Source organism: Sitodiplosis mosellana, unplaced genomic scaffold, assembly GCF_009176505.1.
Source record: "Sitodiplosis mosellana isolate CC-2019 unplaced genomic scaffold, AAFC_SMos_1.0 Smas_scaffold_6150, whole genome shotgun sequence".
In the NCBI taxonomy this organism is placed as follows: domain Eukaryota; kingdom Metazoa; phylum Arthropoda; class Insecta; order Diptera; family Cecidomyiidae; genus Sitodiplosis; species Sitodiplosis mosellana.
This window is the reverse complement of record NW_022601391.1, coordinates 3,258,709-3,274,850: the sequence shown is the minus strand read 5'-3', so window position 1 is coordinate 3,274,850 and position 16,142 is coordinate 3,258,709. Positions and strand designations below refer to the sequence as shown.

The 16,142-nt window shown below is 34.9% G+C and overlaps 1 protein-coding gene across 8 annotated transcripts in view; it reads right to left on the bottom strand.

Annotated features, from left to right (window-relative positions):
- LOC129574160 (uncharacterized) overlaps positions 1–16,142 on the bottom strand; it is a 76,985-nt gene that overhangs the window by 16,582 nt on the left and 44,261 nt on the right. For all 8 annotated transcript variants that reach the window (XM_055455668.1, XM_055455671.1, XM_055455669.1 and 5 more), the window contains one exon: positions 4,577–4,734. In XM_055455668.1, coding sequence (XP_055311643.1) covers positions 4,577–4,734 — 158 coding nt within the window. The remainder of the gene's footprint in view (positions 1–4,576; positions 4,735–16,142) is intronic.

Sequence of the window (16,142 nt, the reverse complement as noted above, 5' to 3'; positions counted from 1 at the left end):
CTGCGCGTTCGGTGAATTGAACATGATCTGTCACCGGATCGTTGGATTTTACTATTCCGTTTGACATCCAAACTAATTTCCCAGGTCATTTAAAAAATAAATTTATTTATTGCTGTTCTTTTTTATTTCCGAACAACGATCTCTTCGTTTCTTTTCCATGCGAGCGTTACTAATTTATAATTGTAATTGTAATTGATGTAGGTATTCTGCATACAAAAAGAAACCTTTTATTGCAATACTATTCAAACGAACATGAAGATACAGTTTTTTGAAGAAATCCAGAACATACTACATCCAAAACTACCGAACAGATGTCGATTTAATCATTTTTCGTCTTCATGGTGATTAGTCTATCTTCAAAGCATAACGAATTACACATTTATCTATGAAATCGCCAACAATGTTCGGTGTTGGCTGCAATTCAATACAAGTACGGCGTTGCCATTTGACGAAATGCTTTAAGCTGTTTTACATGCGCTTTTATGCAAAACTAATTTGCTGCCATGAAGAAAAAAAAAATTAACAACATGCAACACGAAAACAAAAGTCATTTCAGCATCATATGGAAAATGACAAACAAATGAAACGGGCTGCATGAAATATGCGTGTATGATATTATACATACAGAGAGACAGGGAGAGAGCATTTCGTTTGCTGATTGCCTTGCTCGTGGGCTGGGTGTTTTAGCGTTCAGCTTGTTTTGTTTCTTCTGTCTTATTTTTCTCTTTCAAAAAAAAATTAAATCTTTGTTTCATTCAATTTCTGTCCCCATAAGCGGTGAACACATTGAGCATTTGCATGTACAGTTTTATGTATTTAAATGAATTGTTGAAAAAAAATTATGTACCGGAATGTACAAAACTAATAACTAACAAGGTTACAATAGGTGTACTTATTCATGAGTTTTCATTTTTGCTTCAGTCACATGAAGTTCCTCTCAAGAATGCCCAAATGAATGAATAGAAGTCTACCAGAATAAACATTTAATCAAAATCCATACATCTTTTATTGAAATTTAACTCTTGTCCGCTGCTTCAAAAAAAAAAATCTATCCATATTTTCTAGTAAGTTCGACAGTTCTTTACCATGTATTCTATATTGTAAAAATGCAAATAAAATGGCTATTAAACTTTTAGTATCTTCTAGTTTTCTCTAATAGACATACACTACCCCCAAACCGATTTATAGGTATGTGAAATTCTATACTAGGAACTGACACGAGTTGAATATGAAACATATAAATAGCAATAAAAAAATTAATTCAATTTCAACTTCAAGAGGCAAACGTATTATTTGACGTAGTCCATGTTGGTTTAACGATTCGATGTCGATGACAATAAAAAAAACGGAAACATCCGGACAGAAGCTTTAAGAAACAATAAACTTTTAGCCGTGGTAAAATAGCAAAATAATCTGTCATCTATCATTTCATTTGATCTGGTGACGGCCAAACGAGAACGAAACTTCAACAATGAAAGAAGAAAATCTGAATTGGTATCACTTCATCTACACAAACATCATCGCGGCAAGGTTAAACATTTGCTTTCGATAATCTCCCAATATACGGTGCATGAAGAATATAAACAAAACAAACAAAAGTGAGGATGAATTTAAGAAAATCTTAAAACAATAGCGGCCAAAGAACTCCATTTTTGTCATCACCTAAATTGGCTAAAATCGTCAACCTTTTTGGTCAGCAATTGGTATTTCCGGTTGAGTTTCGTTGAATTTATACCTGGCATCACAATAATGACGAAAAAATATATGAACAGTTGAGTTCGGTGAGTTCAGAGCGTCCATTCAGTCACAAACAGGTGTGCTTCATTCTACTGCATCAAATGGCCTTTTGTTTTGCCATTCTTATAATTTTTCTCATTCTTCGACCCAGCCAGCAATGCCTTTACAAATTCTGAACATACATAAATTAACTGCTTTCGTTGATCGCAATCAAAAGAGTTTGAGCGTACATCATAATCTTATTCGATTGATGGATGCCTCGTAAAATATTATAGGAGCTGAAATTCTGAGTGAATCACTCATTTCAGCCAATATGTCTTATTTCCATCTTCGCAAATCTCATACACAGCTATATATTGCCATTGTTTTACTCCTCTTTCGCTTTATTTTCGATCACAAAGTCGATACTGATTTACATCGGTTATCCGTTTCAATGTGAATATAATTTGTGTATTTGTTTCTTTTGTATTTTACTATTTCATCACGACGTACAGGTACATTGCTTTTTATATCACTTGTGTATTTAGCTAAGTTTTCCACGTTACTTAAATGATTTTTCTATTTCTATCTATCATTTAAACAATTTATTGACATAACTTCTGTGTAAGTGGTGCTGCATATTAACATTGTTGGTCCAACAAGTTGATATGAAGATAGTGGATTTTGTTATTCGATCGAACGAAAAATTTCATATCATGAACTATTTGTGCCTGATTGACATGAAAAAGAAGCTGCGCATTGGTGCGTTCCGTCAAAAAGGAAGGTATAAATATGATGTCGGTTTACGAAAAGACCTTCACATGTATTCGTACCCACGTGTATGCATAAGCAGTGCACACCAAATCCATTCATCCTCATCATTTATATGAGTCTTCCGTTCTTTTTTCCTTGTGAAACGTCGTGCAGCAGCAACATCAATAACATCGGTGAATGCACATCTCGAACAAAAAAGACAATGTGTATATTTTTTCATGCGAATTTCAACTCAATCTATTTTAGCAGTTTAATCCGTAGCTTTAGTGACGGTTTCGATTTTGGCAGCAAAAAAACCGAATCGCTGTTCAACACGGATGCGGTCGGCTTGACGATAGTGGTGAACGCATCGCCATCGTCAGCCTCTTTGAAATTAAAAAATAATGCAAATTTATTTTGACATTTAATGAATATCAAGGTTTGTGGCCGTCTTTCGACGTCGTCGATCCGTTTCATTTTTTTTACTATATCGTTGATCGTCGGAATGTTTCAGTTTTTTTTTACTTTTTCTTCTCCAGAGTTTTGAATATTGTTTTTTTTTTGCATCCAACCAATTCATTATTGTGAAGCAATATCGACCGTATGCAGCACCCGTCACTCATTTATAAATATGTATGTGACGGTACGTATCAAATATCCGTATGTAATTTATTGGGTTGCAATTTACAAATGTGCCAGAGTGTACATTCATTGCGAGCGAATCGAATTGCACAACAATTCGTTGATATTTCTGCGTTTAACTTAATTCGTTCATTCAGTTTATCACTTTCAATGTTTGGATGAATCTTTTGGTTTTTAAAAAAATTGTTTTCAGGTCACATCTTATACATCTCTCTATCTAACAGAGGAAAAAGTATAATCGTGCCAACGAAATCTTATCATTTCATTTTGTAGTAATTTGTTGAAAAATTATTTTAGGCCATTTCTATAGGCCGTGTTCGATTTGAATTTTCAGAAAGTCGAGCATGTTCTCCGGTGATTAATGGAAATTTGATTTAAATTTCATTACATTAAAGGAGAGTATGTATTTGGTATAGCTTTAAAGTGGGAATGGGAGAGTATAACGTAATCAACTCTGAACCTGAAACTCACCAATCATTTTGATTTAATTAATTAAGGTCATCCATTTATGTGAGCTGTCTCGTTATCTGACACAGATGATCAATATCAATGACAAGTCATAAGAGCTTGATGAACCTGTCCACATTTTTTATTTCTTTCGACAAAAATGAACCATTTCATTATTTTTACATATAATGAAACGACAATCTTCATACATATAGCTTTTATAGAAATATCTCAAAACGCAGATCTGTAGGGCACCTGCAGAGCTAAAGTACAATTGTGTCGATGAGAATAGAATTGGCATTGTAGAAATGATCTTAACTTGGAACGCAAATGCATTTTTGCAAAAACGTAAATTCTGAGCTGCGCATCCAAAAACACTTAAGTTCATTATCATCACTTTTAGAAAGTGTTTAGACCATTTTTTCCCTCTATTTGTTCATCAACAATTGTATCCATCTGTGTCCACATACATGTTATTGAAAAATAGCCTTCAGCTCAAACAAATTTTAACTCTCAAAAATCGTAATTAGTATCACCGTGAATATCATCGCTCTTACCGTGATAATGTATTGCGCATTGGTACGCAATGGTAGGGACAAAAAAACTGATCGGACAGTACGAAAAACTTTCATATGAATATGGCACGTATGAAAAAAAATTCACTGAGTCTATGAAAACGAACATCTTTTAGTCGAATGAAACTTACGCGAAACTTTTTATTGCTGGTATTCATTAAGTGGGCAACAAATTTAGATGTTCTCTCACGACATAAATCACATATTATATCGATTGTCCGTCGTTAATCGTTATTAAGGCATATAATTATGAAATGAAGAGCTGAGAAAAAAAAGTTGTGTGAACCAAGTGGTCGGTTTATCACTGCGATACAGGGGAAAGAGAGAGAGAGAGAGAGAGAGAGAGAGAGAGAGAGGCAACAGACACAAACGCACACAGAGGATACGGGAACTGTCCATTACGTACTCATTTGGGATTGAATAGTCTCTTATCTGGCACTTACCTCATACCATCAAAACCATCGTCAGAGCCATTTATCGTTAATACTGGTGCTCGTGCATATGCTTTGGCCACTCTCCGATTACGTTCGAATACGATCACCTTGGCCCATATTTCGTCATCGATTTGAGTCCACTTATCTAAAACTTCTTGAATGTGTTCCTAAAAATGGATATTGGGAAAAGACATGACGAGATTATTAAGAATGTTAATGAAGCTGTAAAATTTTGGTTTATTTGGATTTTTCGACAGTTATCATCGCGAATGTCGATCAAATATGATGATTTGAAATCTATTCGTGAGACGTAAAAGAATGTATGTTTTTTGTCGATTTATATTTTTGAAAAGGAAAGTATGTTTTCTGTTGATTCTATCTGCGTTAAAAGGAAGTATGTTGGCATCCCGTCTAGCCTCCGCGGTTTTTCACGGTTTCCGCGGAACTGATAAGGAATAACAACTTGGTGTCTTCGGCAAAGTTGTAGTACTTGAGGTCTCCTATAACATTGCTGAAGACAACTATCTCTTATCTCTTATCAGTTGCGCGCAAATCGCGCACATAAAAAAGCAAATTTTATATAGAACTTTTTTTTTCTTATCATTTTTCGCGCTTTTCGCGGAACTGATAAGAGATAAGAGATAACTGACTTCAGCAATGTTATAGAAGACCTTGAGTGCTACATTTTTGTCGAAAACACCAAGTTGTTATTCCTTACCAGTTCCGCGGAAACAGTGAAAAACCACGAGGACCCGCTAAAAACGAACATACATTCTTTTAACCATTATTAGTTGCAATGAAACATACTTCTCTTTATTGCTACGAAGTTGGACCAACTTGCGTTCTTTTACGTCTCACTAATAGAAATGTATTCGCCAATTTTTCTACATAAATTGCCGCGTAAATCAGCATATACACATGGTAATATTAACATGTTGTGTTTGAAAACTGATTTCAAATGACCGTATTTTGAATAGTTGTATAGAGCAATATGAATATCTCCATAATAATAGCGTGAATGGGTTTTATTTAAAAGAAAAACAGCCAATTTACTGTTCATACTTTTCTTGGGGTTTTGAAAACACATAATTGTCTAGTGCACTCACTAGTTTCAATTTAATACGGTAGTTGAATGATGTGAATTGGTCGATAATAAGGAAGTAGAGTTGTAGTAAACGGTTTTTAAACAAATCTCTCTCTGTAAAAAAAAATAATCAAAGCAGCAGCAATGTAGGAAGTGAAACTAAATAAATCAAAAGTTTATTGATGAATCATTGATTCATTTCATTAGAGGACATTTTATATGACACTCAATGCGCTTCATACACTCTATCCGCTTCAGAAGAGCCATTCAAAGCATCAAGCATTCCAATTAGATAATTATGGCATAGGGCTGTCATATTTGCAACAATAATCGTTAATATTTATGGTATATCTATGGAAAACTATGGAAAAGTGAAAATAGCACCAGATGGAATTTGCCGCAGAGAAACTACAATGATGATATTAAATGTACCTGTTATATTCGCTTTGTATACATTCAAAGTAATTGGAGTACGACTGATGGTTGATCATCATTTCATTCCGGTAAATTTTAACGTCATTTTACGACAACTTTTTTGTTGTTGTTGTTTAAATAAAAAAAAGGCGGACTTGAATGAAGTTTTGCGCACTTGAATTGAACGCATGATTTTCCGTTGAATATGAAAAACAACAAGATTATGGCATCTTTGGATTCAAGTCTCAATCAAATCGAGCAGAGCATCACTTATATCGATCAAGTATAGAGCAATTAGCATTTGCTGTTGTTGTTTGCCGCTGATGATGTCGAATATAATGCCTCGCGCGTACACTGAAAAATGCGATGCTATGTGAGAGCTCATAAATAATAAGTGCGCCACACTTTCTTCTCTCATCGTTCGTTTTATTGTGCAGCCAGAAATGAATAATAAATCTATTTGCACTAAAGTATGCAGTCAATTATTTCAATTGGGCGAGACGAGAGAGAATATGAGGATTAATGATCTGCGATCCAATATGTTACTACTTCGGAATACTAAAAAAAAACGAAGTGAATGTAAACCGTTTCGTTTGAGAGGTTCACTTAGCGTTACGTTCGCGTTGTCTTTGTCTTTGTGTTTCGCCTAAACTCTTGCATGCATGGCATCTCTGCGTTTATTACAAAGTAACTTACAAATGAATTAACTGTTTTTTTTATTGAAATTTTGCTCTTTATTTGCATCATCTGTGTGTATGTATTTGAAAGATATTCAAATGCGAGAATTTTATTATGAATGCATATTTTGGTGAGAAAAATAAATTTAATTTGCGATTGTCATCGATTTTAAATAATAAACTTCGTAAATTTTGATGTAAGAATTGTAAGATACAATGGAATTGATTCCCTTGCAGGACATTGACGGTATGCGAACCAAAATTCTAATTTGTGTCCAAATTTTGGCCAGTTATAAATATTTCAATATCTCATAATGATTTACCGTTATTGGAGGGAAAAAAACACAATTCGATTACAGGCGGCACAAGAATATTTCATCATTTGCTGACTTTATGCAAAATATCCAAAATTGAGAAAAAGAAATAAAATTCATTTCAAATGGCAACCGAAGCCCACAATTTATATCATTAAACTTAATACGTGACCGTTTGTACAGAGCAACCGCACACGAAAGCATGAAATTGGCAAACGGAGAAAAACGAAATTACACACAAGCACAAAAATCGATGCATGATCGTAATCGCTCCGACACAACAGAGCAAATGCATTCCGAATTGGAGGTTCGATTTTATGCAATACGACATTGAAGCATGCACACTGTCGGAATGCTGAATCAGGAAACGCAAAAGGATTACAAACGCACAACAATCTCAGATGCATTTAAGCAACAAAGATGCGTTCGTCGGCAAATCATCCGCGATAATAATGAAAATTGAGTTGGAAAAGGGAAAATCCGAAACCGAAACCGAGAGAGAGAGAGAGAGAGAGAGAGAGAGAGAGAGAGAGAGAGAGAGAGAGAGAGAGAGAGAGAGAGAGAGAGAGAAAGGAAGAAACAGTGGCCGTTAGAATCGTGCTAAGTTGAGAAATGCCACACAAAAAATGATCGTAAAATTTTAAATATGCGAAATTGTGCACCATGAACATAAAATTAATAATGAATTAAAAGCGGTTCGTGTTTCGTTTTCGGATCTAAAAACAAAATCATCATTCCAATGGATGCTTTTGAAGATACGTATTTGCATTTTTTTTTACTTTTTTGCTTTTAGCGGTGATTACTGGAGACGAAACTTACATAATGATCGCACATATATGCACACCACGACACATGCTTCACTTTTGGCAACTGGCAATGAACAGGTTCAAACGAAGAAGAACGTGAATGAAGAAGTTGAAGCATTTCAAATGCAATCAAACATTGAAAATTGCGCCAAATAAACGGTAGAGACATTGAATGGGAAATGAAGACACGTTCCTTTTGCTCGTGTATGTGAATATTGGAGTGTGAGAAACCGAAGCAATTAAGGAACAAGCTCAAAAAAGAGATTCAAAATTAAATCAAAAGCCAAAATTGTATGTTATTAAAGTGTAAAAATTAGCCAATTCCACAAGCAAAATTATGCAATACACACACTTTAGTCAGAATGAGCGAAACAGGCAAAATAATTTCGTATCGAGGTTTTCATTCTATTTTTCCTACTTCTTGGGCTCTTGCCTTATCAGCGTCCTTTAATTTTTGATTCGATTAGCTATTTTTTGGCTTATGTCGTTTTTTATGCGGTTTCCATGTTGTGGCTTCAGTTAAGTTAGACGCGCGTGATTATATCACATCAATTGTGTATTGTTCATGCCATGGGCACATGAGAATAAACGCGACCTACGAATTATGCTTCACTGTGTAGCACACACCTCGTTTATTCTTGTTTATCATGTGTTTGAATTTGGTTGACGATGCTGTTCTTCTGGTTCTTGCATTTGGCATGCTATCAAACTCATTTGAAAGCTGTTTTGTGCTGTGTGCTATGCGATGCGAACCATGCGCTCGCGCGCTCCCTGCTCATACACAACATTCAGTTGTGATTACGTTTTCAATGCATTTTCATTTTTTCCACTTTGCGGAATGAAATCGATTGTGTAAAAAATCTTGTTCGGGTACGAACGAAAGCGACAAGTAACTACAGAATCAAAATGAGCAAAACAATCTCAAGACACCAAAAAAAATACATCCAAATTGAGCATATGTGTAATTGTGTGTTGGTGTACGCAGTGCACAGCGCGTATTTTAATGTACGAACTGCAAAGAGATGTAGTCAAATTGCGATGGCTTGGTATATCGAATATTTGTTCATTGGTCGAACCAAAGAAAAAAAAACGTATCTTTTTAATTCTTTCTCTCTCTCTCTCGCTCTCCCTTCTCACAGTGCCTATTTCGCGGTCGAACGGATCAAACAACAAAGGAACAATGCAGTGAAAAGAGAGCGATATAAGAAAGAAACATCCAAAACAAAACGAACATAAAATCTGTTAGATATCTCATTGATTTATTTCACAGCATGCAGTGATTTATGTGCATTATGAAAGTAGATGCACTACAGAGAAGCAACACATCGAATCGTTATGGCCAGACTTTCGTGTGTGTGTGTCTTTTTTTCAAGTCATCCACGAAAATTTATTGTGTGTTTTTTGGGCCGTTTTTTTTCATCCTCCATGCGCTCTACCGCATTTTGAGCGGTGTTTGTTCTTTTACTTTCCATTCTGCAGGCTTGTTCTTGCCATTAAATCAGATCACCTGATTCAATTTCACTTGTACTTAGTTCAATGCCACTTAATTGGTACGCGTTGTAAAAAAAAAAAAATATTTAGTCGGCCGAGGTCATCGACTTTCAACGCCAAAAACTGCATTATGAACACAGTTTGGTTTTTTCTTCTCTTATATCACTTATGAATTGCAATTGGTTTATTTATGTATATTTCAATTATTTCGATAAGGAAAGTCATGCGTGACAACTGTAAGGCTTTTCAAGGAAAAAAAAGAAGAAGCAAACGTAACCATCTCACTTTCTAGCTGCAAATCCCGTGCCGCAAGCTGAATCTCGACAAAAAGAAACCATTGGAAATTTAATCATACTCGATTATCGCATGCAAGTCTTAGATTAATTTGTGACACAGTAAATTTCATGATCAACGTGCTCAGCGTAGAAGGGACATATTTATATGAGCGATTTCTACAAATGCCTATAAATTTTTGCTTTTCGACAAAGAAATAATTGATTGCCCATCATATTTCTTTAAGTTCATTCATGTGTGACGCGTTGAAACTACAATAATGTAAATATGAACAATTTATAGGTGGAAAAAGTTACATGCTGGAGGCTAATTTGCTTGGAGGTTACAAAATATTTTCAATGTGTCCTAAATCTGTTCAAGTTATCATGCATTGGCCAGTCTAGTGGCAATAAAAAAAAACGACAACAACAACGATCTAAAGTGCATTAAAGTGCAACATATCTGACCAAGTCTATGAAAAGTTGTTCCTCTTGGTTTGTTATATCGCACACAGAAGCATTGAAGCATACAATTCATGTGATTTCTTTCTTTTCATTTGTTTGTTAACAGCAAATTGTTTGCAAACCGTGTATAGTTTCGCAAAAAAAAACGTAGACACTACAATCTCCATCATAAATCCATTCATCAGGATGAATAAATAGTTGCAACTATGTTTATTATTCCTGATTTCAAGCAATCCCTACTGAACCTATTCGAAATTGTACTGCTTGCGCTCATATTGTAGATCATTGGCATGTTGATTGTTTCTATACGTATCGCGAGTATTGTATCGAGTTTGCTGTGTTATTTGCATTCAGTAATCTGAAACACTAGAGCTACTTAAGAAACAACGCGATTGTGTTTAGCCAAAAGATGAACTAACGCAAAACATAACAACAACAATAACAGTGGCATTGATCTTGACGTTTAACTTCCAAATGTACGGATGGTACGGAATCAAATTCGACAATTTGATTAGCCCTATGCATAAATACCTATATACATTTCTCAGTTCAATGAACGACAGAAAGTAGAAGAAAAGTTATATTAAATATTGCGACAATTTTGTGTTAAAGGAATAACATAGAAACAGTTTCGAGGAAACATTTCACAACTACCCAGGAGAATCAAATGACGAGAGAAACGAAATCGTTGCATATTAAATTTTTCCAAACAAAAAATAGATTTCTATTCCTACAGAGCAATTACGAGCAATTGCATGCAAAACCATCAGTTTAATGAACAATTTCAGTTGTCACGCCATTTATCGCATATTCCACAGTACCGTATCAAAACCGTTAGTTCAAGCAAAAGGTGTGTTATTTTTGTAAAATTAATTTTCTCTTTTCTCATTGGCTCGACTGTAATATTTAATTTTTGTTTCGGTATCAATCTGATTATGTAGTACAGTGGCGTCTCGATTTCCACCGCGAGAAAAAGCACACGAAAACAAAAACAGTTATCTAATTGCTTTAAAAAAAAATCATTGCAATGAAATGGATATTTTGGCCGCTTCACATTTCATTTGTCTGGCTCTTTTCACTTTGTCCGCTAAAGTGAATTGAGAATGACTGCGTCGTTGCATTGCATGCAAAATGCGCAAATATTTAAGAAATGAACACAATATTGGCGTATACAGACGAGTTTCGTTTTTACATGCCATCTCAAAGCGCCCAGAAATGATCAGTGTGTACGCATTGTGCACGCATAACGTTGAAGTTGAATTTAAAAAAAAACAGTGCAAGAGACCAACACTCGTAATGAAAGACTTTGTGCATTCCGAATGTTATGTGCAACACCATTGATCAACACTTGATTCTGCATGCAAATGAAATCAAAGTGAAAATAATATGGCAAAAGCTACACGAAATAATTTCCCTATAAAAAAAGAAATGAAATTTGGGAAAGAGTAAAAAAAATAACCGTTACATGGCGTTTAAAGGGGAAAAAAACAAAACATTCAAATGCCCAATAAAAGTGGATGCAAACATATCGTGTGATAATTAAATATTCTGATCACTTCATTATTTTCAAATGGGCTTTGTGAAATGTGTATTAAGTACTGGTTTATTAACGAAACACTTTTTGCTAGACAACAACAATTACAAAACAATACACAGCTACTTAAAATACCGTCAACCGTTGTTTAAACAAAGGAGGCAAGACTTTCAACCGTACACGTTGATATTTGCACGTGCCGCTATTACCGCCCACCTCAACACGATGTGTCATATTGCTCTCTTCAGCATGCCTTGGAAAAACATATTAATAAACAATAAAAGAAGAATAAATAAATATACCCTTTTGACCTTTGGGTGTTTTGTGTTCGTCTACCGTTCGCTTCTGATGCTCGCCAACATAGCAATTTGATGCAGGCATACAATAATCGTCAAAAGATATATACATGATATACAACATTTTATGTGATGAATGGTTAAAGGCGCATGCTGTTACACGTCACACATGTGCTCACATTGCCATTGGGCCGAAAATTTGCAATTGAATTTGATCAAGTGACGTTTTTAACTAGCGACTATAGTGCACAAAAGGCAATTATGTTTAGCATCATACTATCAAAACACATTTGTAACAGCAGCAGCAGCAGCAGAAACAACAACATGTATGTCTGCAGTGAATATGCTTGCTTTACCCATTCCGCTTTGTAATCACTGCATTGATTTGGTTTCAATACATGTTAATAATTATTTTAAATGTATGCTTGAAGTAAAGCGTGTGTAAAACAGTATATTCTGTAGATTTTTCTTTCTTTCATTTCCCACCAACAGAAAAAAAATATGCGAGCAAATCAAAGGAGTTCGAATTACATGGACGTGAATAAACTATATGCTCATTCTGCCCAGTGTTTAAACGTAGATCACGAAGAACTGATGCAATTCGGTTTCCTCCGGTAATTTTTTCTTTCATTCTTCGAAAATACGAATTATTATTATTATTATTATTATTATTGCGTATGACGCAATGATGCGGTTGTCAAGGACTTTGACCATTGGATGCCTCATGCTAGTGACATGCTAACATGAACAGAGCATAACAGCTTCATTGCAGAAGATGAAATTCCCAAATACAATATGCATAAATTTAATATTTATGGGCGAGATTTTCGCTTTGAATATGATGGATAATTATTTCATTTAATACACGATCATCGTAATTTGGTATACAACTTAATTTACTGTCAGAATTTGGACATTCCAAACGTTCCAACCGTGTATGCAACTGTTGGCACTTATGACAATTGTTGATGAATGCATCTCCGGCGCGCTGGACCAAGAAAATGAAATGATTTTTTGTTTTGTGTTTTTATTACCGTTTTAATGATTATATCATGTGCATGCGGGACTTTGCGGCAAATTATACCTTTCATTATAATGAGGCATCTTTCGACATTCATTCTATGCTGGCCAAATTTATATGCTGATTTTCATAATTTCCTGAACTAATAACGATAATATAATTATGTGACGTTGTTGGGGTTTGTTAAAGTGCCTGAAGATAAGTGAATAATTCCATGGACAAAGGACAACGGGAGCCAGCCTTGCCGTGTGATGGTCAAATTCACACACGCTGTGTGATGGTCAAATTCTTAACGTTGTCTGCATAGTTTCATCTTTGATTGACAGCAATTTTTGAGGCTCAATCATGATAGAATATCATACCATAAGACAGACGATTGAACAGTTTTGACGATGTGACGACGGTATCAGACCAAATTGGACCACTTTTTTTTTCTTTTACAGATATATGCACCGCGCAAAGTGCAATCCAAAGTGTGTTTTGTGAATCGAAAATGAAAATGTATGAGAAAAACAGGTTTCGGAGTTGGTTTCAGTTTCAATGCAATGATGTGATGTTTATACTCCAGTAGAGTAGAGGCTTTAACAAGCCGATAATGAGTGAAAGTTTTTTTTTTCTGCATGTATTCGTAAACGCCTCAAAATGTAAACGTATAAGCATTGCTTGACAAGTTTTATGCTGTTTTTACCCTTTTCGCAGTGAGTTGATTTTGCGTGTGTATTTGTCGTGTATGTATATGGTGTCTTGTATTTTGTAACCAGTGAGTAAACAACTTATGAAGTGAATTTACATTGGACACCGTAGTTTTTTTTTAATTTTTTTTTTCACTCGAAAAAAAGAGACGTCATTATTTAGCTTTCGACTTATTCGCCAAAAATAAAAAAAGAAATTTGAATATTCTTGCTCAAAAATGGATTTATGAGTTTGTCAATTATTTATCGTAGAATGGTGCATAAAATATGCACGTTGAAAATATGATCATAATGGGTGTCTAGTCAGAGTTATACAGAAATCGCTGATTTCTCCTATTATACATATTCAAGACATACAAACAATCACCGCTTGAGATCGAATTCATTAGACGCCTACATTTGGTTGTGCCAAGCTTGAGCATGAGCTGGAAATCGGTTCAATTCATGAAAATGTCGTATAAATCAGTCGGGTCTATAGGTAATAACACCCGATGATCGTGCCATTCAATTACACTTTGGTTCGCCCTTCTTGGCTCTGAATTCGATTTCAATCGTTGAACTCATCTCAACGTAGTTGCCTAATGCACGCGATATTCAATAACTGCATTAATTCTTTTTAAAAATTTGAACATACGACATTATTGGGAAAATGACAATAAAAAGTGTAAACTATCGAAGCATTTGCATAGATCATCTTAGATATGAGAATGAATTATTAAAAATTGCAATACCAAAATATTGATTTTATCTCATATGAATAGAGTAAAGTAGATCTCGTGATTTAGCCATAAATATAATGTGATGTCAAACTTTTACAAAGCTTTCAAAGAGTCCCAGCGATGGTATAGATTTTGATTACTTATGAACAGCTATTGCACCTGCAACTGTATTCAAATTCGGTGTGTTAATGGGTGCTATTTTGCTGTGATTGCGGTTGAATGATCCATAACATAGCAATCTGCTGTCGCTATTCTGTCTCCAAATTTGCATTCAAAATCATTTCTCTTGTGTACAAGAGAAAGTATACTTCCAGAATGTTCCTAGCTAATCGCCGAAATGGATTTATATATTGAAGGCGAATGCAATGAATCGTTGTGGTTGACTCTCTATTCCAAGTATCGAATGGATAAAAGTCGAATACATTTTGCTTGTATGAGAAAGAGAGAGAGAGAAAGACCGTGAGTATGCCCGAACATGATTGCGATTCTATATTATTTTAGCATACAATCGAAAAGCTACTATACCTCAAATGGCAGAAAAAATGTATTCCAATTATCTGCGAATCATTCTGTAAAAAGTGTACTCCATTCCATAAATTTTGGTGTTTCCACAATTGTTTTTAGTTTTGGATCGTTCATTGGAGTGAAGCGTTCATTGAATACGGTCCATGTGATAACGTTTTCTCCAATAAATTGACACAATTAAGTGGAAATCCCCGGAGTAATGCTACTACTGTGTAAATTTTCTAAACACAAGCCTTTCATTTATATAACAAAAGCGACCTAAGCGCATAATTTCATTTAAAATCGATAATTAGCTGGCATCGTTAGTAAACATTGCCATAGAAAAAATACATTGATTCATTATGCATAAGATTTCGTTAGTTTCATTGGATACTGGACCACACAAATCAATACAACATAGTGATTTAAATGAAGTATGCATTACGCCAAAATAGTAAATAGATGAATAGCAGCTACATGCGTGTTATTTAACAAAATTGATCTATGGCACTCGTTTTATTCAATTCAACCACATGACTTTTGAAACCAAACAAATTGGTCGATTTAATTGCCTTCCTCCCATATGCTTATTCAAAATTTCATTTTTAATTAACGACTATATGCAGAAATTGTAGTCTAACATATGAATAAATTTGAATCAGAGTCGGTTAAAAATGGCTTTTCCTCCTGTTGATCTATTAACTATTTCTCATCCCGCAATCAATGAAAATTCAAGAGAAAATGCGCAATCTCATTGCGTATTTCGGCAGTATTGTGTGTTTGATGTGCCATTGTGAAGACGAAGCAGTAGTAAAAATTCGTTCTGAATACTTGGCGCCAATGAACCGACTTCCTGCCTAGATTTCGTTGACCAGATAGAGTGGAATGTGTGAGCTCTTTAGCTTGGCTTTACATCACCCTATAATTGAAATAATTTTTCGGCTTGTTTATTTTGAGGTCGATGTGAAAATGAGTTGAAATATTGGGTCTGGGAATTAATCGTGTCGATTTTTCAAAAGATGGCGTAACTTTGCATGGTTGTATCGGGCAATACTTTTTTCTTTTTCACATGAGTGGTCTAGTGTCAAACTACAAAAATCATCATCTATCATTTCATCGAAGTTTGGATAAACATTTTTTTTTGCGCCTTAAATATGTCAAATTTTGTACCGAAAAAGCAACATTTCCCGCAAGCATTAATTTTTTGCTTTCATTTGAAGAAAACTGCGGCTGAAGCGCATCGAATGTTGGTGGAAGCCTATGGTGAGCATGCTCCATCGGAACGT